Source organism: Mustela erminea, chromosome 18 (assembly GCF_009829155.1).
Source record: "Mustela erminea isolate mMusErm1 chromosome 18, mMusErm1.Pri, whole genome shotgun sequence".
In the NCBI taxonomy this organism is placed as follows: domain Eukaryota; kingdom Metazoa; phylum Chordata; class Mammalia; order Carnivora; family Mustelidae; genus Mustela; species Mustela erminea.
The window spans coordinates 47626753-47652496 of record NC_045631.1 but is presented as its reverse complement, the minus strand read 5'-3'; the positions used below and the strand labels follow the sequence as shown (position 1 = coordinate 47652496).

The 25744-nt window shown below is 46.6% G+C and overlaps 1 protein-coding gene across 1 annotated transcript in view; it reads left to right on the top strand.

Annotated features, from left to right (window-relative positions):
- Positions 1–1137: 1137 nt before the first annotated feature.
- Positions 1138–25744, top strand: part of PECAM1 (platelet and endothelial cell adhesion molecule 1) — a 55794-nt gene continuing 31187 nt past the window's right edge. The window contains 8 exon segments of the mRNA XM_032322764.1: positions 1138–1401; positions 1487–1513; positions 12622–12915; positions 14990–15117; positions 15119–15296; positions 18921–19196; positions 23393–23641; positions 24900–25175. Of these exon segments, the coding sequence (XP_032178655.1) occupies positions 1338–1401; positions 1487–1513; positions 12622–12915; positions 14990–15117; positions 15119–15296; positions 18921–19196; positions 23393–23641; positions 24900–25175 (1492 nt within the window). The 5' untranslated portion in view covers positions 1138–1337.

Genomic DNA, 25744 nt, shown 5'->3' with positions numbered 1-25744 from the left:
GCACCCCTCTACTGATGTTTTTGGATCCCCTACTAGGTACCAGGCTCTGTCCCTGTCTTCATGCAGCCAGCAGTCCCCTTGGGGGAGGACAGGCCATTATGGCACACGATAGAAAGTGTCTCACAGAGGGAACACTAGGGAGGTGAGGAATCCAGAGGAAGGGCAGCTCAGTGTGGGGAGACAGGAGACAATTCTGCAAGAATGGATGCCTAAACTGAGTTACGATGCATGGGTGGGAACAGACCAGAAAAGCAGAGGGGGAAGAGTCCTCCAGGCAGTGGAACAGCATAGACAAAGGCGCAGACACATGGTGTGTCCTGGGAACTATAAATTCTAGCAATCAGAATATGGGGGCCAAGAAAGAATTGGTGAGCGCCTTGGCTGGAGAGGTAAGCAAGGATTGGGTTGTGGAGGATTGTAAACCGACTCTCTCTGGAGGGCAGTGCGGAGCCATCATAAGGTTTCAAGCCCGGGAGTGAAAGGAACTGATTTATATCTCAGAAGGCTCTCTGTGGCCTGATACACTCTGTGCATATTTAAAGGTACAGGCTGGGGGTGCCTGGTTGGTTCGGTCAGTAGAACACGTGACTCTTGTTCCCAGGTTCGTGAGTTCAAGCCCCACATTCAGCATGGAGCCTACTTAAGAAATAAAAAGCAAAATAAAGGTTCAGGCTGGAGGGAGTGACCCGAAAAACATGCATAGCAGGAGCCAGGGAGAGCCTCCTAGGTACACTAGGTTCCAAGCAGAGTTTGCCACAAGGCAGCTGGTCTGTCTGGTGAACCTGCAACTTTCTGGAAAAGTCAGCCCTGTCCCACAGCATTGCCAGGAAAGGCGAGAGGTCCAAACTCATGCTGTGTGGAAAGAGGCCCCTGGGCAGCGGGGGTGGGAGAGATGTGCTCAGGAAAGATGGAGAGATCTTGTTGAGTGTCCAAAGAGAGAAGCCCTTTGGGTAGAGGTCGGAAAGAGGGAAGAACCCTCTCACATTGCCATGAAAGAGGCTCCAAACCCAGGTGAGACAGGAGGGTCAGGGGTACCAGAGGCAAATGTCACTTGTGCCTTTAAAACAAAGAGTCTGCGTTCAGTGGCCCCTCAGGAAGGCCAGTCATTTCCTGAGGAGATATCAGGCGGGCCCATACTTCATTGTTTCCAGTTTCCAGCAATGGCTGCCATTACCTGACCAGCACGACAGCCAGTCTCTCTGCAGCTGCCAGAAGTTACGAGAGTGGTTTCTCTACTTTCTCAGGGCAGATTCATCTGGGCCACGTGGGAAGCGTCTTCTGCCCCCAGGGGCATGGCCCAAAGGCAGAACTAACTGCCTGAGGTCTTGTCTCTCAAGATGCACCTGGAGTGGGCCCAAGAAGGCAAGATGTGGCTTGGAGTCCTGCTCATGCTTCTGCTGTGTGAGTTTTTATCCTCTTCCCACATTACTTAAAGTTCATGAAACTCGAAGCTGATGGAATCAACAATTTCTTCTGTGTTTTCCAGGTCCAAGCCTTGAGGGACAAGAAAACTGTAAGTTGTTAAGTTTCTACCTAGCTTTGCTCTGTCTTTTCATGATGCTTAAAACTCACATCAAATTGCTTGGGTTTAGTGGGTATAAAAACTGGGAAAAATATTCCAGTCAACAGCTAACATGTATTCCCCCCCCGGCATTTCTAGAAGGCTTTTAGAAGAAAACCCTCATTCTAAGCCAAGTTCTAATCAGCATGTTCTAGAAGTCGTATACACTTTTTTCCCCTAGAAACGAGTGAATTGCTATTTGTTTGAATTGGAAACTGATAAAAAGAAAAAGGAGTGATTTCGCATTTTATTTCTTGTCGTTTTTACCATAAATGTAGTCTCCCCATCCCCGATTGTGTTTCATCACAAATGAGCTGTAATTAATTTGTTAGATTCATGAGGACAGAACATAATTTGTTGTTATGGCTTTTTCTTCTAAATGATCTATAACAGACATTGGATTTAATTCTTCACTGACCTGGGAAGCTAAGATTCTGTCTGTAATATTTTGCACTCATGTCCAGGGAGGGGGCTTCTGCCCAGCTTTAAAATTTGGTTTATCATCCATTTTAGAGCTAGTTTTGAATCTTTAAGATGCTCGGCTGCGTCAGGGTCTAAATGGAGGGAGAGCCCACAGAACAGGACCCCTTTACCAGCACGGTCACTTCATTCCACAAAGAATGGGGGATGGTTGTACAGCTCTTCGGCAATGGTATATGTGCATGAGGCTGGTTGGCTGAGCCCAGGCTCTGAGCAGTGAATGGCTCCAGGATCGGGGAGGCTAGCGCAGCTACCAGCAAAGCCAGTTTGCGGGTCTCCTGCCCCAGTGTTCGTGTGCTTTCTCTGGCTTTTGACCCCTGCAATAACCCAAGGAGGCAGGGTATCTGTTATCTTCCTACCATCCTAATGAACTGATAAGGTCTCTGTCCTCAGAGAAATAACCAACCAGATAGCCGGGCGTCGGCAATAGAACTTCTGCTGTCTGAAATATGACTCTCTGTCTGGAACCAGAGGCCCAGCTCAGATTTCTTTTTTTTAAATTTTTTTTTAAGATTTTATTTATTTATTTGACAGACAGAGATCACAAGCAGGCAGAGAGAGAAAGAGGAAAGCAGGCTCCCCGCTGAGCAGAGAGCCCGAAGCGGGGCTCGATCCCAGGACCCTGAGATCATGACCTGAGCCGAAGACACAGGCTTAACCCACTGAGCCACCCAGGCGCCCCCCAGCTCAGATTTTTAAAGTTGCTTTCACCTGGCCTCTCTGAGCCTTTTTCCCAATCTGTAAAATGGGGATGATATGAGCATTGATCCCGTAGAGTCAGTTCGAGGATAAGCTGAGCTAAGAGGAGGTGACTCAGCTGCACGGCAGGCGGTGACTAATGACAGTTTACTGTCTGGTCCTAGCCCTCCTTCACAGTCACAGCCCCTGCGCCAGCCCCCCACCACCCGCGTACCCCCCATCTGTCCGCTGCTGCCCACATACCCCCCTCTCGTCCGCACCACGCCCTGCAGGCGCGCAGGCTGCTGCCTTCTGCTCCCCAGGACCCCCAGTCTCGAGTCTCTTCCACCTTCCCCACCTCACATGGACATCCACGGCTCCCTTCCCAGGGTTCCTGGAGAAAAGCCTTTGGTCCATTCAGGGCCGACCTCAGAATGGCAGGACTTGGAGCACTGGAGCAGGGGAGACTCTCCCACTGCTTCCTCAGGCCGCCATCCTCCACCTTGTTTTAACCCTTGAGGAAACCGAGGCGCAGAAGCCATGAGGGGCTTGTGTGTGGTCCAGTGGGTGTCGGCAGCGTGGGGGCCAGGACCAGTTCTCCCGTTCCTGCCGTCACGCTCATGTCACATGGGACAGGCATGACCCGTCCGATCACCCCACATTGCGGGCTCTGTGGTTGAGGTCCTTGGTTAGCCTTGGTCCTTTCTGTTCCGTTTATCCCAGGGTCCCCCACCCCCACCCCAGCCCTCCGGCCTCAGGAGATGACCTCAGAAAACACTGCAGTCTGGAGGCAACTCCCTCTACTTCCCGCCCTGCCCCAGCTCCGGGCTTATCTTCCTCCCCACCCATCCTCCCGGCTTCAGCCCTGTCGCCCCTCGAGGCTGACATTTTTTTGGGGGGGGGGCAGCCTGTCCATCTGGGCTCTGAGCCCATCCCTCACAGCACTCCCGCCCCAATCTCGCTCTGTCATTCATTCAGCCCCCCCCCCCCCCCCCCCCCGCACTCTTAGTATCTCTCTCCCCCACCCTCTTCTGGCTCTTTCTCCTCATTCTACAGACACAATCGGTAGCTCTTGTTCTTTTAGGAATAAGAAAAATCACAAACAACCCACCTGCCTCCAGACTGGTTTACGGCCCCTGTCTCTGCAACGCTAGCTCTCAGTCTGCCCTCACTTAGTATTCTGGCCTTAGTGCTTGGTCCCCACATCTCCCTGGCACTGGAATCTTCTCACTGAGGGGTCATCAAGGACCTTGTAATAACAAATGCCATGAATACTCTCAGCCCTTAGTCTTCTGCACCCCTGTGATGCCCGTGCACAAAGCCTCCTGCCTTGAGCTTCTAGACTCTCTCTTCCTTGGTGTTCTCCTGCCCCTCTGACAAACCTTCTTCCCCTTATTCCAGAGGAGACTTGAACTTTCCCAGGGTCTGAATGCCGTTCCCTGGTCTCTGCAGTCTCTGTGGTTCTGAAGTTCAACGCATCCCTCCGCTTGTCCACATCCCTGCCCTGGTCCTCTTCGCTGAGCATCCGGCTCCAGAGAGGAGCCAGTGGCCGACATCTCCTTGCGGTCCCTTGGGCCCCTCAAACCCAGTGGCACCACTGGGATCTTGTCCCGTTTTTTTATCTTTTTCTGGTGTTCTTTGCTTCGTGGACCGCACCCAGTCCCTCCTGGATACCTGACCCAGGAAACTTCCTTTCTTTGCCTCAACCCTCACATCCAATCCCACAAGTCTTTTCTTTATTGTGCTGATCTATATATAACAAATTTGGCTACTAATGACAGTACATTCATAATGCCGTACAGACATCTCTACTGTCTATTTCCAGAACACTTTCATCACCCCAGAAAGCAAGTCCTTTCTCGTCCGCTAAATATTCTCAAGTCTACTCCTTCCCAAGGTCCCTCCATGCCTGCCCTAGCACAGGCCTCCTGGGCTATCACTGAACCGTGGTCCAGGATGTTTACAGGCCTCCGGTCTCTCCCTCCAGCCCATAGTGATCTTTCTAAAGCTCGGGTGTCATCTTGTCACCCCCCTTCCAAATACCCTCAGACAGGTCCAGCTTGTCAGCACCCCAGGCAAGGCCCCTCCTACCTGGCACCCGCCCCTTCGGGCCCCACAGTCCAGTTCCTGTAACTGCACGTGCCCAGAATGCACTGATTTCCCGGTTCTAGGTGGTTTTGCCATGAATATCTTTGCTGTAAGCATTTTCGCTGCATAACTAATAGGCCGTAGGCAATCTTGCTGTGAAAGACTAAGTAACGGGTTGGCAGTTTGCTGGTTTTATCAACTGGTTGAGTTTGGTTTCATTTCTCCATTGACACAGGCTCCATATATTTTTTTAAGATTTTATTTACTTATTTGACAGAGATCACAAGTAGGCAGAGAGGCAGGCAGAGAGAGAGGGAAGCAGGCTCCCTGCTGAGCAGAGAGCCTGATGTGGGGCTCGATCCCAGGACCCTGACACCATGACTTGAGCCAAAGGCAGAGGCTTACCCCGCTAAGCCACCCAGGAACCCCTCCATTTTTATATTACATAAATCTTGGCCCTCATGACGGTCTATACAGTGGTGCAGAGTTTTGAACCCACATTTCCCACAGAACTTGGGAACAGCTACTAATGGGCCTGTGACAATTGGCCAGAACAAACAACAGTGTAGGAGGCAATTGGCCTTCTCGATGTAGTACAGAGTTCTGATACAAATATGCATCCTAGTATTTGGAAACACTACCTCTCTTTTATTTTTATTTTACTTTTTTATTTTTAAGATTTTATTTATTTATTTTTAAAATATTTTATTTATTTATTTGACAGAGAGAGAAAGACAGTGAGACGGGGGAGCAGGGCATAGTGGAAGAGGAAGAAGCAGTCTCCCCGCTGAGCAGGGAGCCCAACACAGGGCTTGATCCCAGGACCCTGGGATCATGACCTGAGCCAAAGGCAGACGCTTAACGACTGAGCCACTACCCCACTGAGCTACCTAGGTGCCCCAAGATTTTATTTTTAAGTCATCTCTACTCCTAATGTGGGACTTGAACTCATGACTGTGAGATCAAGAGTTGTAAGCTCCACACCGACTGAGGCAGCCAGCTGCTCCAGGACTCTACCTCTCTTCCTGAGGAAGAAACTTCAGTTAAAAAAAGAATGAGGAGGCGCGCCTGGGTGGCTTAGTAGGTTGAGTGTCTCCCTTCTTCAGCTCAGGCCCTGATGCTGGCTAGCGTCCTAGGATCAAGCCCCACCTCAGGCTCTCTGCACAGCAGGGAGCCTGTGTCACTTCCCCTGCTCGTGCTCTCTCTACCGCTCTCCCTCTGTCAAATAAATAAATAAATAAAAATCTTTTTTAAAAAATGAAGAGACCCATCAACAGACCAAAAAAAAAGAAAAAAAAGTATAATTCTATTAACAAAAGACTTTGGGGACACACACTTAGGTACAATCCATGAAATACAATCAGTTATTTACATAGATTTTCTATGAATCTCCACACATTTGAAACGCATTCACTTATTTTGTGTTTTACAATAGCTTTCTGATTTTGTTATTCATTCCTCATGCTTTGTTATGTCCCCTTTAATGAATGTCCCTCTTTTATATTTTGTGATTTTATCTTTGATGGCAAAAATGGCTTTGCAGCAAATAGTTATGTGGTTAAAATGCTTGCAGCCAAGAGGCTCCCTGTGGAAATACCGAACCTGTGAGTCCTCTTGCCCCTGTGCCCTGGTACATTCTGAGCTCCGGCCTGGGGCGCCCCACCTGGTCCAAGGCTGGTTCAGGAAGCTCGTCCTTCAGACTTCCCTTGGCCTCTCCTGGGCTGCCCTTCCTCTCGGTGCGTCTGGAATTGTCCTTCGGTTATCTGGGTCCCCGCCAGCCAGCATGGTGTAGGACAGCAGGGACGATTTCTTATCCACTTGCAATCCCAGCATCTGACACAGGTGCTCCATAAACATCTCACTGAAGGGGACCCAAACCGAGATGGGAGATGCTTGGGATCCAGACGAGATGGGTCAGCACATTCTCCACTGAGCCCCAGAGTTCACCAGGGGCTCTGTGCTAGCTGACTCCCTGTGATTTTCCTGACAAGGGGGGAGGAGGGGGGTGCTCTTCTCCTTCCCTTTCTGAGTCATTTCCAGGTTGCCGGAGAGGCTGGCTGAGTCACAATGCCTCATCTTCCCAAGGAGCCCGCATCCGCTGACGGGGGGCTCGAGGTCCAGGAGAGCAGGCCCCTTGTTTTAGGGTCTAGCGATTTGGCACAATGGTCCATGGGTGCCTTATCTGTGCTCTGGTGACTGTTACGTGGGTCCCCCTCTGTCAGCCTTCCTCTGTCCAGGTTGAAAAGATCTGACCTCCTTAGGCTGCTGCCTCCCCAAAAAAACTTTGATCACAATGGTTCTGAACCATTTGGGCTCAGGAGAGAAAACTGTGGCTCCTCTCTCCCCACCCCCCCCGCCAAAACCCCACACTTGAAGGCGGTTCGTGGGCCCCCTCCCACCTGCCCGTGAATCCCCAGGGGGGCCAGGTGTGAACACTCACTCTGTTGTGTGAATTGTGAGAGCTGTACACAGCAATCCAGCTTGGCTGTTCCCCAACGGTTCATTCACGAAGACGACGATGTGTTCTATACTATCTTAACAATCGGGTAGAGATTTTTGAAGAGAAGATTGGTGGCATATTGCTGCTGAACTACTTACCCCCAAATGTAGTGACTCTAGATAACGGATTTTTACTTCACAGCGTCTGAGAGTCAGGAACCCGAGGGCTCTGGCTCAGGGCCTGTCAGGAGGAGATCGTCCAGAGAACGCTGCTGGTCAGGAATACAGTGAACAGAGGGCTTGTTTGGGGCTGGGGGGTTGCTTTTAAGCTCACTCTTGTGACAGCTTCTCACCACGTGGACCCCTCCAGAGGGACGCTCACGGCTTGGCCCAGAGGGAGTGATCCTAGTAAAGGAAAAAGTGCTCAAGGCAAAAGTTGCCACATCTTTTATCATTTCAGAAGCAACAAAGCAACACTTCAGTGTGTTTGGTTGGAAGACCAACCCTGGTATGAGGTGGCAAGGTGCCTGTAGGACTCATGGAACACGAGCCTCCCTGGGGGCCATCTGAAGTCTGGCTACTGATGAAGTCCCAGAACCTAAGTCAGGTTCGGTGGGGTGAGGAGGTTCGGAGCCAACGACTAAAGAAAGAATTCTTAAGACGTCGTTGGTGCAAAATGGTGGTTTATTAAAGCACGGGGACAGGACCCGTGGGCAGGAAGAGCTGCTGCCCCGGGTTGTGAGGAGTGGTTGGTTATATACACAGGAGTTGGGTAGGTGAGGACAAAGGGGTGTTCAGAAGGGCTATTGGGGCAAGGAATACTATCAGGATATTGAAGGCTTAGTTGCTATCAAGTAAAGACAATTGGAAGTCTGGTGGAATGTTACATTCCTGCTATCAAGCATCCTTGTTAATAAGATTTAGGTTTAGAAGAAATTTAACTTTATTTACTTTTCCTTCTACTTCCACCTCCTTCGGTTTTTATGGAGGGGAGGGTAACATTAGGCTTGAGGAACTGAGTTCTGTGTCTTTGGAAATTGGGCTATTGATAAGGTAACTTCTTTGTTGTAATCTCAAGGAAATTTGCAAACCAAGGGAGACTCCTGTCTTGCAGGATTGCGATCTCAGCAAGTTAACTATTTATCATTTTATGGCAGTCAGGGGTGCCTGAGGAATGCTACACATATGGAGGGGAGCGGATGAAGGGGGGGGTGCAAGGCGCCAGCTTTTGCTTTGTCCTCAGCCAGCCTCCTGCTCCCTCATCAGCTACCATGAGCGAGGACATGGAGGTGGGGACGGTGGGGGTGTTGAAAGCTGGGCCGCTGCTTTTGCTGGCCTCACATCGATGAGGTTTTGAGCTGGGTTTCATAAATTTACAATAAAGTTATTGATACATTTTATAAAATCCTTTTCCTTCTTCCATTTTGTCTTCCTTGCCCCTTGTCTGTTGCCGTTGGCCACGGGAGTGTGACGTTTCTTCCAGTGACCAGGCTGAGCTGATTTATTAAGCAGATGTGTGTTTGTGGCTTAGAAAAAGCAGTTGGCAGGAGTGCCCCGGGCAAGTGGCTCTCATCCTTTTGAAAGAAACACCACCTGATGCTTTAGCTGATTTGCTTTAGGGCTTCTGTAATAAGGATGTGCATTAGGTCTACGGTCGGTAGGAAGCCCAGGCAGGGAAGATGCTGAAGCTGGAGGGTCTGGAATAGAGAAGGCTTGGGATTGCAGATGGTGAGCTCCGGGGGAGCAAAGACCGTGCTGATCTCACTCTTTTGTGAGCTTCCAGTATTGGACACGGTGCCTAGCACAGAGAAGGCCCCTGGAACATGGGCCGAATGGTGCTAAAGAAGAGGGAAGGGTCTGTTAGCCGGGGACCAGGCTCTGCCCCTCAGGGCTCTCGGCTGCCTTGGCTCAGTCATTCTTCAAGGGTGAAAGACAAGGGAAGGCAGGTACTCATGTTCCCCATTCTATAGGAGGAGAAGTGGTAGCTTAGAGGGGTTGAGAGACCCCCAGCATCCCCCAGCTAATAAAGTGGGGGTGATGAACCCCAGGAAGTCTGGAGAAGTCAGTAGCCTGGGAAATTAAGAAATGGTTTTCTTTTGAAAAAATTTTGTTAGAAATAGGGAATGGATGCAGAGTTTCGGCACCCTCGAGACTAAAGTTTGGCTCTGTATCTGTGACTGGCAGACCTGGCTAACATTTCTCAAGCACTTCTTCTGTGCCAGGAACTGTGTTTCTCGTACTTAAACTCGGGTTCCCATTTATCCTTACTATCATTACGTCCATTGTATGGATGGGCGAACTGAGGCTCAGAGTTCAGGAACTGGCCAAAGCCACACAGTTTGTGAACGGAGGTGGGATTTGACCGAGGCAACCTGACTCTGCACTTACCTCATTCTCCTGTTAGAATCACTGTGCTAAATAGCATGGTTTAAAATGAGGAGAAGGTACTGAAGGGGGGAATGAGACTCCCTGTCCTTACCTGGGAAGGGACCAAATTAATTGATGGGAAACTAAATATGATCCAAAGAGATTTTGTTTTGAGAGCTCACTGAGCAGCTCCTCAGACCAGGACCTAGTAAGGAATAGACAAAAACAAAAAAGGGAGTTCTAAGCATTCATGCTGCAGGAAATAACTTGCATTTAAACAACCACTTTGCTTCATCTTGTCAACTGATCAGATGCCATTTTATTTTTGTTCATTTAATTGCTCAGAAGAAAGGGACAGGTGTGGACTGTTGTATTCATTTTAAAACCTGAGACATATTGTAGCCAAACCAAATTCTAAATTGTTCCGAAAGATTTGGCTTTATTAAAAGAGAGAGAAAGAGGGGTGCCTGGGTGGCTCAGTGGTTTAAAGCCTCTGCCTTGGGCTCAGGTCATGATCCCAGGATCCTGGGATCGAGCCCCGCACTGAGCTCTCTGCTCAGCGGGGAGCCTGCTTCCCCCTCTCTCTCTGCCTGCCTCTCTGCCTCCTTGTGATCTCTGTCTGTCAAATAAAAAATTTAAAAATCTTTAAAAATATAAATAAATAAGTAAATAAATAAATAAGAGAGAGAAAGAAAGACAATCTTTGCCAGTATCTCTGGTCAGCTAGCTAGCTATCTATACCATTTCTTACTTGAAAAATAATTTGGGACCACTTATAACAATTACTATTATGGTTCAATAGGAGAAAATCAGAATGGGAAGGGAGTAAAGGCAGGCAGATAAAACTGGGGGGTTCTTTTAGCATATAGAAATTCATCCCAAAGTTTGCTAGAAGCAGAGATGAAATTTTGGGTTTATACTTCTTAGCAGTCAAAGCAAAAATGAAAACAAGATCCATTAGAAAAATTTCAGAATCTACAAGATAGAATAAACACAGCTTTTTCTTTTTTTAAGATTTTGTTTATTCATTTGAAAGAGAGAGAGAGGGTGAGCAGGTGGGGGGTGAGGGGCAGAGGGAGAAGCAGACTCCCCGCTGAGCAGGGAGCCCGATGAGAGACTCGATCTGAACACCCCGAGATCATGATCTGAGCTGAAGGCAGACGCTTAACCGATGGAGGCACCGAGGCTCCCTAAACACAGCATTTGCTGATGCAGTTGAAACCCAGTGAAATCATGAACAACATCCTTGTGGCATCCTGGACCAGACAATATCAGTTTCCATAAGACAATTTCTCACCAGCATCTATTAGTTTCCTAGGACTACCACAACAGACTAATACAGACTGGGTGGCCAAAACAAGATAATTCATTTCCTCTTAGTTCTGGAGGCCAGAAGTCCAAGACTAAGATGTCAGCAGGTTTGGTCCCTTCCGAGGCCTCCCTCCTTGGCTCGCAGATGGCTGTTTGCTGCTGTGTCCTCATACGTCATCCCTCTGTACACACGTCCCTCTCTCCCTCTCTCTTTCTCTCTCTGTCCAAATTTCTTCTTATATAAGGCCACCAGTCAGTTTCGATTAAGGCCCATTTTAACTCAGTCACCTCGTGACAGGCCTTTTGCTCAAGCCCAATCACTATCTGATGTACGAGGGGTTAGGTTTTCAATATAGGAACGGTGTGTGTGTGTGTGTGTGTGTGTGTGTGTGTGTGTGTGTATTGGGGGGATGGACGCAATTCAGTCCCTACCTAACAGCGTTTGATAGAGTGCCAAACTTAATTTGTTAGTACCAGGCCATAAGGGACCATAGCCGAATGGTTCAAGCTTGCAGGTTTCTGAAGATCTTCCTCTGTCCCAGGGTAAAGAGATTCAGGTTATGCAGGATACCTAATAAACATACATTCATCAAGCACAGCCCATGAATATTTTTGTGATCAAAGTATCTGAGAAGAACTGAATTTGAGGAGCCTTACTTAAGCCATGTGACCCTGTTTTGCTTGAATAACACAGGGTGCCCACAGCCCCACACTGTCTCTGGCCCCTGAAATCCTCATGGGCTATATAAACTTTAGGTCAGAAGCCAGACTCTGCCTGTGGAAATCTACCTCTTGTGTAAAAGCTGTGGGGTTGGGAATCTACCTCTTGTGTAAAAGCTGTGGGGTTGGGGGGAATAAGTAAGAATTTATCTTTGTATTTGCTTATAGTTGTATAAAGACGAGCTGGAAGAAACGAAAATCAGTGCTTACTTCTGCAAGGGGAGGTGGGAACTGGGTGGACCGGAAAAGAATGGGAAAGAGACTTTACCCTGTATCCTCATACAGAAAATACATTCTCTTTTTGGGACCTCAGGGACACAGAACTGAATTGATTATAATTCCTGGCTCGTAACATACCTTCATCTGTGATCTATGCACAATTGCCTTTTGTTTTATTTATAGAGACATGCTTTTAGTAACATAATGAATTCACGTGAGCCTGCCACCCAGTGCTAAAATGAGAACATCACCAACAGTATATCTTTCTGTGTATTCCTAATCGTATACCCCTCTTCCCTTCAGAAGTGACCACTATCCTGATTTTTTTATATTTATGATCTCCCTCTGCTTTTCTCAACGTGCATTATTTCAAATAATGCCTATCAGATATAGACATCATATCCTCTGCCTTTGGGGGTTTGGAAACGCTTGACTGCACTGGCCACTTACACGTTTCAATAAAATGTTTCTAATCTCATGATTGTCCTATTCACGCTTCATGGAAGCCGATGAGACAGGAGGCTCACGAAGCACACCAGACACAGTAGCTCCCAACCCCAGGTCCTGATGTTGGAGAGATGGCCTCCTCGAGAATGGGCACTACACACAGCCACTCGCTGCCTGGTCGCTGGGGTCCCAGGAGCCCCTGGAGGCTACACTGCAGAGGGTATGATCATACCAGTCTGATGTGGTCAAGGACACCGTGGCGATGTTCCTGAGATAACAGGTGTGTCTGCTCTCCTTCCCTTGGCATTTAGCTTTCACCATCAACCACATCTACATGGAGATCCTGCCAGGCCGGGAGGTGCAAAATGGGCAGAACCTGACCCTGCAGTGTGTCGTGGACATCAGCACCACCTCGCACATCAAGCCTCAGCACTGGGTGCTGTTCTACAAGGATGACGTGCTGTTTCACAACGTCTCCTCCGTGGACACCACCGAGAGTTATTTTATTCCCCAAGCCCGGGTCTATGATGCAGGGACATATAAATGCACCGTGATTCTCAACAACAAGGAGAAAACCACCTCAGAGTATCAGGTGTTGGTGAAAGGTGAGTCCTTGCATTTGAGTGGAGCTCGAGCTGATGCATTATAGCAGATGTGAAGGCAAGAAGAGCAATTGAGTGGCCGGGAACACTGGCCGCACTCTTCCCACTCCCCTGCCTGGCATTTTCCTAACCTGAAAATGTGGGCTTTAGACAGGCTCCCAATATGCCAGGCTGTCTCTCCTCTCCGTGCCTTTGCATATGCTAGTCCATCTCCTGGGAATACCCGTCTTCCCCTCCTGTCCTTACCAACTGCTTTTCCTCCTTCAAGAGGCAGCTTAGTGATCTCTTCTCTGACACCTTCCCAAGCGAAATCGATCACCCCCAGGGTCCTGGTGCTCACAGCTCTTATGCAATCTCGGCATCCAGTGGTATTTGTAGAAAGGCCATATGCTAACTGCTGACCCTGGCTGCTACGTCCCCTCTGCCTGGCGTCTAGTTTGGGCAAGTCCCTCAGCCTCTCTAAACTTTAAAATTCTCCTCTGTGAAATGAAGATAACAGTAATCCCCAGCTCGGGGAGTTATTGGAAGGATTAAAAGACATCTCGTAGGTGAAGTGCTTAGTATAATTTCCAGCACATAATGAATTCCCAGTAAATGGCAATTACTATTTCATGGTATTGGAAGCATTTCTCACGCACCCGTCTGCTCTTCTGGAATGTGCGATCACAAGGAAAGAGATGGGCTTTGGTCCCTTTTTGTATCTTGAACAAAGAATCTGGCTCATAGTAGGCACTCAGTAAATGATCGTGGAATAAATTAAACAGAAGAAAAAGGGAGGTACAAATGGAGAAACGAGGGAAATCGTGGGGAATTTGGGTTCAGAGATAGAGGATTCCATCTATCCACGCATGGATTTCCTCCCTCAAGGAGCATTTCCCAAGGCTGAAAGTCAGGAAGAAAACCAGATGCAAGGCGTGAAAAAAACATTAGGTCGGGGCCAGCCCTGGAGGCAGTTGCTGTCTGGTGGGGAAGAGAAACATTTACAAGAATAATTAGAGTCTAATAGTCACATGATCTGAGTGCTTAGGGAGCACAAAAGTGAGAGGAAACAATTCCTCTTGGAGAAGGTAGGGCTGGCTTCCTGGGGGAAGGGACACTCGGTCCAGATACAGAGGATGGCATAGGAGTTTGCTCGACGGTGAAGTTGAGCAAAGGCAGAGACGTGGAACATAGCATGGGTGGAAGAGCAAAGACTGAGAAAGATTGGCAGGGCTGAATTTGGGCAATGTTGTTGAAAAGAAACCTGCTGGCAGGCTTTTGAAACTTAGGGTAATTTTTTTAAAAACTTGGATGGTTGAATGGGTAGAGTTAGTGACTCTACCTTCCTTGACAGTGGCCACCATGACTGTCATTTCTGCATTTTTGTGTTCATGTTGGTCATCAGAGCAGTCCTGGTAAGAACTACCCCCTTATTAGGCCCTCATGAAGTCAACAGTTAGAAGTGCTTTACACACATTTTATTTAACCCCTGTAGTAGCACTGGGAGCCAAACATGGGCCCCCCCCCCCAACCTAATCATTTCCAGGGGCAGTCACAGGCTCAGAGAGGTTGAGCGGCATGTTCATGCCTTGGAGTTGCTCCAAGGCAAAGCTGGTTAGAACCAAGATCTCTTGGACTCCAAAATTGGCCTCTCTAACTCTTAATCATTATTGGTTTTTGAGGTAGACAAAAGGCTATTCATTCATTCATTAAATATTTATTGAGTCCCACTCTGAGCCAAGCCAAGAACCCAACAATGAGGAGGACATGACCCCTTCCTTTGGGGAGATCAGCATGAAGCAGGGGAGTACTTTCTAATAGATACTGGCTGTTTTGTTTTGTCTGTAATTGTATTTATCAGTTGAGAAGACTAGTCTTCCCAATGGGTTCATAAACTCTGAAAGCACAGACCACCTCTTAAACGTATCTGGTATTTTTCAAAGTAGCTGCTATAGCTCTAGGCACATACAGGTTCAATAATTACCTGATAGGTAGTAGAAACAAAGCAGAAGACCCTCCAAGGGGCTGAATTTCCCAGCTGAGGGAAGCTTGCATATCTACAGCAAATGATACTAATGGGCTTTCTCTTCTCCCCAAGGAGTGTCTGATCCCAGAGTGATACTGGACAGGAAAGAGGCAATAGAAGGCGGGGTCGTGATGGTCAATTGTTCTGTCCCAGAGGAAAAGCCCCCAGTACAGTTCACAATTGAAAAACTCGAACTACACACAAACAATTCAAAGCAAAAAAAAAAAAAAAAAATCGTATGACCAGAATTTTGTGCTGCTGGAATTCTCAGTGGAGGAGCAGGACCATATTATATACTTCCAGTGCCAGGCCAGCATCTTCTCTGAGACCCACATGGAGTACTCGAGAACCATCAGGAGTGAACTGGTCACCGTGACAGGTCAGAGTCCAACCCTCCTTTTTAAAAATCAATTTTTCTGGTTTGCTGGTTGGGGGTGGGGAGAAAGGGCCTAGAATTCCGGAAGCGGGCAGGGGCCTTCTGGGCTGGGCTGCTGTTCTCAAGACTGTTCTTAACTACCTAAAGATTATGTTTATCGTTTAACGTGTGTGTGTGTGTGTGTGTGTGTGTGTGCGTGCATGTGTGTGTGTGTGAGAGAGAGAGAGGAATTTCCCAAACAAAAGTTTCACAAATCATCTCGATATATGGGGCATTTTGGTATTTCCTGTTCCATTCTACTTCAGTTTTTTGTTTTTTTTTTTTAAGGATTTTAACTATTTGACAGAGAGAGAGAGATCACAAGTAGGCAGAGAGACAAGTAGAGAGAGAGGGGGAAGCAGGCTCCCTGCTGAGCAGAGAGCCCAACCTGGGGCTCGATCCCAGGACCCCGAGATCATGACCTGAGCCAGAGGCAGAGGCTTTAACCCACTGAGCCACCCAGGCGCCCCTCTACTTCAGTTTTTAAAAACACTGGTCACGACTCAGGGAAACGATGCACTGTGGAAACCACAGCTTTAGTCCAGCACAGGTTCAGACACCAGGAGGTGGAGTCTGGAGGGGATCAGGAGGGAAGGGCGTCCAGGTCTTCAGCCTTTGCCTCCCACATTTGATAAAGGACTCCCCTCTTCTACCCACCCCTCATCACGGAGATTTTGGACAAATAAACCAATGAGGTGTCCTAAGGCATGCTCTCTAGAGAGAAAAGCCATAACAGGGAAGCCTGCATGTGCATGTCCAGAATGATGGGAGCCCTGGGACAGGCAGCCCGCAGGATGAGACAGGACTCACGAGCCAGGAAGAGTCGAGGGAAGGCACACTCTAGTGCAGATAGCCTCAAGTCTTATCTATAGGAACCCCAAGGTTTGTCATAAATACCCTCCTGCTTGTGGTATCTGTGTCACCACCCCATTGTGTATGGATATATGTCCACATATATACAGGGATGGTAGTATGTATATATAATATTTTTCTGATTATAATACATGGTGTGGGTTTAGTTTTCAGAAAATAGGGTACAATATAAAGGGTAAAGTGACAATCATTCACAGCACCACTGCTCAGAGAAAATCACTGGTAGGTCCCAGCCTTGTTCTGCTTTATGTGCTCACGCACACACACAACTTTTATTGTGTTCTTCTTTGTTTTGACAAAGAAATACAACCTGTCAAACATACTATTTTATGACTTTTCCTTAGCAGTATTTTATGAACTTGAGTCTGTGTCAAGACAGACATACCTTGGTCAATCTCTGTGGCATCTCAGAACCTTATCCTAGAGAGAGAGGTACCATGATTTACCTCATTTTTCCAATGATAGACATTTAGATATTTTCCCAGGTTTTTGAGGTTAAAACAATCCTGGAATACACATTCTTAAACTCATCATTTGGGTACTTTCCCAAGTATTTTGTTTCATTATTATTTCCAAGGTTGATTCCTGGCAGTCAATTTGTTGATTCAAATGTTTTGTGCATTTGAAATATTGATGTGTCTGGCCAAAGCGCTTCTCAAAATGGCTGAACATTTCCATCAAAAGCGAGGCTGGTGTTTGTTTCCCCACATCCCTACTCTCACAGAGTATTATTTACTTTCATTATTTTTGCCAGTCTGATTGAGGCACAGTGATATATCACTGTTCTTACGCTTTGTATTTCTTTGGTCTTTACTGAGGTTGAGTGTGTTCTTTGCATTTATTGGCCTCTTATATTTCCTTCCATAAACTTCCCGTTCATATACACTTGGCCCATTTTTACTGTTTCTGATTGATTTGTTTGAGTCCTTTATAAATGAAAGGCATTAGCTCTTTTTGGATTGCTATGCACAAATTTCCCCGAGTTCATCATTTGTCTTTATGATAGGTTTTGCATGCAGAAGTGTTTCATCTTTATTTAATTGAATCTATCCATCTTTTTCTTTTTGGCATTTGTTTCATGATTCATACCTGAACCTTATTAAAGGTTATTAAATTAGGGGCACCTGGACGGCTCAGTCAGGCTAAGCGACTGGCTCTTGGTTTCAGCTCAGGTCATGATCTTGGTGTCGCGATCTCAGGATCATGAGATCAAGCCCCCCCCCCCCCGTTCTCTCTCTCTCTCCCTCTCTCACAAATAAATAAATAAATCTTTAAAAAAATTATTGAAGTAAAAATGCACTTATGTTTGCTCTTACTATTTTAATGTTTTTTTATTTCCTGCCTTTAGATCTCTGGCACATCTGGAATTAATTAAGATATAAGAAAAAAAAAACCCTTTAGTGATTCTTATGCTCCTCCATAGGGTAGTTGTTGAGTGTCCTAAAAGGTGGCCTCTCTTTTTTGACTTTTATTCAGGAAAACAGACTATTTTCAAAAATATTTTATTTATTTATTTGACAGAGAGAGATCACAAGTAGGCAGAGAGTCAGGCAGAGAGAGAGGAAGGGAAGCAAGCCCCCCACTGAGCAGAGAGCCCGATGTGGGGCTCAATCCCAGGACCCTGAGATCATGACCCGAGCCGAAGGCAGAGGCTTAACGCACTGAGTCACCGAGGTGCCCCAGACTTTTTTTTTTAATGATAGTTACTTATTGTGAAGTTAGATGACTTTGCAGTAAAAAAGTTTAATGAATTAAACTACTTTAGGCATTTTTAAATGTCCCATCTGATTTTGCATAGTTGGCCATCTGGGTGTATTCTCTAACGCTCTGCAATTCGTTTTGCAGAAGCAAAGGTTTGTCCCTACTTTTCTTACCAGCTCCTGAAGATCCCATGCCCTGGCATCCAGCCCCTACCTTATCAAAGCAGTGTTTTCCAAACTGCGTAAGTCATGAAATCAATTTAGTCAGTCAAGGCCAACGTTAAAAAAAAAAAACAAAAAACAGAAGAGACTAGAAATCACTTTTGGATGGGGGCATATCGTTATTTAAATGTGCATTTCCATGAAGCAGCACAGTCGTTGTCACTTTTGAAAGCGATGGAATATTTATACTGATGCCATAGTTCCGTGAAGTGGTGTGAGAAGAGCCTAGACAATTCTCTGTGGGCAGGGGTGAGAGTCTGTTTCTAATGCTCTGATTATTTTTGAGGTTGTTTGGAGAAGATTCTGCAGATGAGCTCTAGAGAAGGTGGTTTCACCTTTGGGAAGCTCAAGGGAGGATTGCAATTAAGTCTAAAGATGAGGGGCTCCTGATTGTCTCAGTCGTTAAGCATCTGCCTTCAGCTCAGATCATGATCCCAGCATCCTTGGGATCAGAGGCCCTGCATCAGGCTCCCTGCTCTAAAGGAAGCCTCTTCTCCCTCTCCCACTCCCTCTGCTTGCGTTCCCTCTCTCGCTGTGTCTCTCTCTGACGAATAAATAAATAAAATCTTTAAGGAAAAAAAAATAGGCCGAAGATGCAAGAATGAGTGAGAAGGGAGAAGTGAGAAGTTATCAGAGCAACTTAGGAGGTTTTTGGGGGGAAAGATTGAATTTTTTTAATTAACAAGGAAGAACAGTGGTTGGCAACAAAAAGCAAAAGAGGGAGGGACCTAAGTGCCTCTTCCCCTCCCCCAGGTTTGAACCTGAGTCCAACCAGCTTGTCCTCTTCTTGTAGAATCCTTCTCTACTCCCAAATTCCACATCAGCCCCAAAGGAGTGATCACAGAAGGAGATCAGCTTCACATCAGGTGCACCATTCAAGTGACCCATATGATTGAAGCGTATCCAGAAATCATAATCCAGAAGGACAAGGAGATTGTAGCGCACGAGAGCAAGGACCTGGAGGCCACCTACTCTGTGATGGCCATGGTGGAGCACAATGGCAACTACACGTGCAAAGTGGAAAGGAGCTGGATATCCAAGGTCAGCAGCATCGTGGTCAACATAACAGGTAGGGCTCCTGCTGGAGGGTGTGGGAATAAGGCGGGCCTGAGCAGTCCCCATGCTAGAATGCAAAATGGCCCGTGAGGGCCAATGCTTCTGCTCCTGCTTGTCTGAATGATGTGCTCAGGTGGGTGTGTCATGCTTAAGGGGGAAAGTCAGTGCACAGCGGGTAAGCAGTTAGCTGTGGTGGTCACGTGTGGAACCTCTGGCATCAGATACCAGCACTGTCGCTCACTACTTCGGTGACCTAACATAAGTTATGCAGCTGCTCCGTGCCACAACTCTATGAAACGGGGACAGTGAGAGCACTCAACCTGTAGGACTGTTACAGTGACTAAGTGACATGTCTTGCTATAAAGCACCTCATACAGAAGAAGCACCTGGTGAATGTGAGCTAGAATGTCTATTATGATATATACCACATTTATTTTTTCTCTGGGCCACATTGTAGGCTAGATCCCAGACACAGGTTCTCAGACAGGGTCAGGAGTGACAAAGCATTAATATATTCAAAAACAATAGGAAAAATTCCCTTTTGCTGAACACGGTATGAGTGGTTTACCTATGTTTTCAGTTAATGCTCGTAACAAAGCTATGAAATAGCTATCATGATTCTGCATTTATGAATATGGAAATTGAGGCTGAGATGTTAAGTCATTCACCCCGCAATCACAGGGTTACCAGATGGCAGAATGAGTCATCCCCAGGCCCATTTGACTACCAAACCTATGCACTTAAAAGTTCTATTAGACCTTTTTTCGCCTTTCCTGGATTTACTTCTCTCCATAGTACCTCTACCTGTTTATTGTATGTATCTAGGCACTAGACTGTAAGCCAATGGGAGCAGGGACATTACCTATTTATTCACTGTTATGTCCTTAACACCTAGAATAGTGCCTGACACATAGTAGGATTTCAATACATATTTGCTGGGGGAATGAATGAACATTCTCTCTGCCCTCTCTCAGGGCAGAGAGAATCAGCACTTCTTGGTTGCCAAATGAAGGTGTTCATTCATTCCTTCATTTACTGAAAGCCTTCGAAGTGTCAAGCACTAAATGTAGAGTCATAGGGACAATCCATAGTATCACAGGTAGGCTGCCAACTTTCCAATGTGGTGATTGGTCTATGTGTCAGATCCTGATGGTCTATAGTGTGTACTAGCAATTTATCATTGATAATGACAAATATCTTGGTAGTACATGATGTTTTTCACTGGTAAGACATAGTACCTCATTAGAGAAAAGTATTCAATTCAACATACATTGAGTGCCTACTGTATGCTGGGCAACTTATTGGAGATAGACAGCTCTAAGGTCGAGCTTTGCTCTTAAAGAATTCACAGACATAAATAGACCATTCAAATGCGATATCATGAAAAAGTACAATAACATGGTGGGCAGACTGCTGTGAGAGCAACAGGGACCAAGTGGTGAACCAACTGACTCTTGCATCAGTCAAAGCAGCACCACTACCCTTTGGGCCAAGCTACTTTAGGAAAGCATAGAGCATCATTGGTCCCTAAGATACTACTGTTGTAGGTGATCACCTATACCCAGAAGTCTGTATCATGTGGGGTATACAATTCATTCAGTGGATCAGTCTCCCTGGTCCAAGATAGCAAAGTGTTACACTCAGCCTGCCCTTCCCATCCCTTCAACCTGAGTGCTCTGTGATCCTGACCTCTGCCCTTTCTACATGGAGCTAACTGAGCCAAACCAGGGCTGGCATGCATCCTCACGTTCAAGTTCTTTTAGGCCTTTGGAAATGTCTCCAGGACCACTTATACCTCTGTTACTATCGAGCCTCACTGTTACTCACTTCTGTTACTATCGAGCCTCACTGTCAATGGCTCTATATAGTGATATTAGCAGCTCACAATAATTTTATGAAGATAAAAGTCATTGAATTAGTCATTTGTCTTTGGGGAGAAATGACACCTTTGCCTCCCCCAGCCCTGAAACTATCCACCTTTACAGATCCAATCTGTCACCAGGTGTAGTTGAGAGTCTCTCAACTCTGTCCTGTCTTCCTATATTTGTAATCACATCCTAACACCGGCCCTCACACCAGGATTATCTATTGCAGGGGTATCCTGGACCATCTCTGTTCCAGTTCATTCTTCAACCAGCTGTAGGAGAAGCACTTCTAATATGGCCCCTATTTGATATCACTATTCATGGACTTAAACTCCTGCATGGTCATGATCCTTCACTTTGACCCCATCCCTGTCCCAACATGCCTCCTACTCTGACCACCCTTTCCCCTTTGGCTACTGAAAAACTTCTGTTGTCTTTAAAGACCAAGCTCCAGATCTCCTTTGAGGCTCCCCCGGGAGAGTCCCATGGTCACACCTCAGTTCCCACCACACTTCTGCTCCCATCTTCAAGTCAGCAATCCCTGCAAAGATTTAGCATCTGCCACAACCACTCTGCGTAAGCTCTCCAAAGACCAAGTCTGGGCCTCAATTCACCTTACATCATTGATACTTAAAACAGAACATGACACATTGTGGGAGTTCAATAAACATTCATTCAGTGAGCAAATAAAAGACTAATTCTGATTAGTCTACATGATGGGCCTGTCTGTTATATTACATCCTTTACAAAGGGACTATTGTTCGCTAACATTTCATTCCTAATTCTAAACCATCTTACACGTACTTCTGCAGGATGGTTTTTACTTTTCACATTTTCGTTTACATATTTTTAAACAGAGAGTCATTTCTTTGGGATTCTTGCTACATCATTTTTTTCACATTTTTTTGATATCCACCCAATGAGCTTGTAAGGCATTTTAAGATGTCAGTCTCTTTGGTTCCTTTCCCCTCCCCCCAACCTAGAGCTTTTGATGGTGCTCTGAAAACAAGTAAGTCAATGATTATATGGAAGAAAAGATGGAGTGTGTCTTAATAAAATATAGGTTAATTATTAGGCTACCACCTTACTTGAAGTTTTATTTGATTTTATTGAGGAAACTAGGAAGGCATTGGGGACTGATTACGATGGAAATGATTTCTATAGCTATGTAACATCAATGATAATGACAGCATTGATTTGTACCCACAAACCTGTATGGCAGGTAAATTTAGAATCGGTAGAATTTGATTCCCTGACTCCTGGCTGCATTCTCAAACCTGTAGTCTAAGAAGCTTTCCTAGGAGGAACTTTGGGTCTCTGTTCCTTTCTCAATATGCAGATAGTGTCAAAAATTACTGACTCCTGGGGCACCTGGGTGGTTCAGTTGGTTGTCTGCCTTCTTTTCTGGTTGTGATTTCGGGATTCTGGGACTGAGCCCCATGTTGGGCTTCCTGCTCAGTGGGGAGTCTACTTCTTCTTCTGTCCCTCCTAACCCCTGCTTGTACTCACTTGCATATGTGCCTCTCAAATAAATAAATAAAATCTTTAAAAAAAGTTACTGACTCCTTCCTTCTGCATCAAAAGCCAAAATCCTGAGCCAGAGTGTACTTGCTTACACAAAGGACCAAGTCTTCACAGCAGCTAAGTAGTTAATTAGTAATTTTCCAGTATCTGAAAATAAAAACATATCCCATAACAAGATCTTGACATATTTCAGGGAATATTTAAACATGGAGATGCCAAGACTTCTTAAAAGTCAACTTCTGTCTTTACTGCTGTTGACATTCAACCTGAATTACGGTACTGGTGACTCCTTAAAGTGGCATAGAATGTTCTAGTTTACAAATTATTCAACCTTGGGTGGCTTCAGGTGTCATCATCATCTTTCTCTGTGGGAAGCGTGGGAGGGATGGTGGCCAGCTGCCACTTCTCCCCAACCTCATGCTCTCACTCTGCTTCAAGCCTGTACTACATCCCTCCTGCTTCTAGTCTGGGCCCCGTCAGTCCCTTCTCCTTCCAGATAGCTCCCTCTAGCCCAGCCTGATGCCATTCCCCTGACCCAGACTCTCCATGGTTCCCATTGCCCCTAAGATACAATTCACACTTCTTTAGGTGGTTCCCAAGGTCCTTCAAATCTATAGGTCTTCCTGTGGCTGCTTCTGCTCCCACTGTGTTCCAGAATGCCTGAAATTTCGGGTACTGCTTCCTGCCAGGCCTGTTTCACTGCTTCTGGAGAGCTTCCTGCAACAGTCCTTTCCTGATTTTCTCTTTTCTCTCTCCGTAAAGGGGCTGTGGGAGTGGTGCCCAGAAACATCTCACCCTCTTCCACTCATTGGTCTTTCAGAGCTATTTTCCAAACCAAAGCTGGAATCTTCCACCACCCGTCTGGACCAGGGAAAAAGCCTGGACCTGTGGTGCTCCATTCCAGGAGCACCTCCAGCTAACTTCACCATCCAGAAGGAAAACACGACTGTGTCAGAGTCTCAAAATTTCACCAGAATCGTCTCAGCAAGGGACAGTGGGACATACACCTGCAGAGCAAGCGTGGGCAGGGTGGTCAAGAGAAGCAATGCAGTCCAGATAACCGTGTGTGGTAGGTACATGCTCACTGGCTCAGAGAATCTTGGGATGGGACAGAGGCTGTTTGTCACCAGCTGCCACCCTCTCCAGGCTGAAGGCAGATCAGACTGGGGCAGGGGAAGAACTTGGGAGAAAGAGAGAATAGTGAAATCAAGAGGCCAAACAAGTGGGTGTGTTCCCACTCAGAGTACCAGGAGGAGGCAATACAAGGAAAGCATAGGCAAAAGTCAAGTTCATGGCTTTATTGTGGCTGCTTGCTGATGATGGAGCTGAGCTGACAAGATTCTGGCTGCTAGAACAGGCCCCCACTCAGGGAGGAAACACTCCTTATTCAACAGCAAACTTTAGGATCTAAGTCCCTCCTTTTTTATCCCTATCCTGGCTGACAAGCAAGCCTAGGTCTTCTGGTGGGCAGAATGTAGGTGCTGGGACCACCTAAAGCCATGCTACCCAGAGCTGACCGTGAGTGTAAAACCTGGTTAGAAGGCAGGTCAAGATGGAGCCAGATTCCACATCTCTCACTAGTGCCTGCCTTGGGGATGCTGGGCCGTGGACCGCCCTTGAAGTAGAGGTCTAAGTGAATGTGGAACTCTGGTCAGGCTGTCACAGGCTCTGCTGTGACTCAGTCACTGTCCTTTAGTTTAACCTATGGCTATGCTCTATGCAGCCAAGATCTTAGTCTCTGCTCAAACGGGGTCGTATTTTCTTGTCAACTCTCTCTCTCATCATGGAATTCCAAAGGAAATGATGTAAGAGACAATGGCGGACTATTGCATTTTATAAGCTTTATAAATAAGCGAACTTCTAAATAAGGACCTAGTAGAATTCTTGCTTCTCGAGGCATGCAATTTACTCTCAAACGAGGCTGAGGCACTGAGGATTTGTTTTCAAATCGAATCCATTTGGGTACTTGTTATAGATCTTATGCTTTTCCTGTATCCTTTCTCAACCCAACAGCAACATACAGATGTGTGAGCGTACAAACATATAAACGTGTATTTAGGAAGATGTAATGTTTTTCTTAAATTGGTGTCACCCTCGTTTTTGTTTACAGCATTCGCTTCTCCTCTCCCTCGCACCCCCACTCCTCCCCTTATGCCCACACACATCACCTGTCCATCTTCAGATAGTCCTGTGAAGGTAGGTGAGACAGGCAAGTAATTATGGTCAAGCCAGAGAAGCGAAGAGCAGAGTTTGGAGAAGGACCCTCTTGGGCTGGATGTTTTGTTTCTGCCTTCAGTGTTGTTCAAGCTGTTTCTCTGTCATTCTAGAAATGCTCTCCACGCCCAGGATTTTTTATGACTCTGGCTCTGAAGTGATCAAAGGACAGACCATCGCAGTCAGTTGCCAGTCTGTAAATGGAACTGCGCCTATTTCTTATCACCTTTTAAAAGCAAATACCATCTTGGATAGCCATGACATGAACTCGAATGAGCCTGCAGTATTCAAAGACAAACCAACGAAAGATGTAGAATACCAGTGTATTGTGGATAATTGTCATTCCCATAATGAAATGGTCAGCGAAGTTCTGCGGGTCAAGGTCATAGGTAAGTTGCTGTGCTGGGGGAAGAAATCTTGTGGTTTGGGGGCTTTACTTCACATCTTCAAAGGTTTGGGGTTCCCCAGGGGTTGTACACACTAGTGGTTGGTACTCGTGCAAAGGCCCTAAACATGCCATGTGGCAAAGCAGGACCAAGACCCAGGTAAACAGGGCCAGAAAATATCTGGTTGCTCTTGGCGTGGCCAATGACATCTCTTGGCAGAACCTTTCAATTGAACTGCTGAAATATCAGAGTAAAGTGTCCCGACATCAAGAACCACTAACGTTGTGTTATGGGGCTCCCTTTTTAGAGGAACTGACCGCCGTCTCTGAGAATTGTAGACCAGAGTTCTTCTCCGCTGTTGACCCTTGATGTTGAAGATTCCATCATGTGCAGAACCGGCAGCCATGGGAGCTGCAGACTGTGGTTTCATGGGACTGACACTGTCATACTCAGGAGAAATAGACCGTTGTGCGGGGGTGGATATTTTCCATTGAGCCTCTGACTTGTCATCTCTCAGAAGGCCTCAGGACCACCATTGTTTGCATCTCTGAGATATTCCACATCCTTTTGTA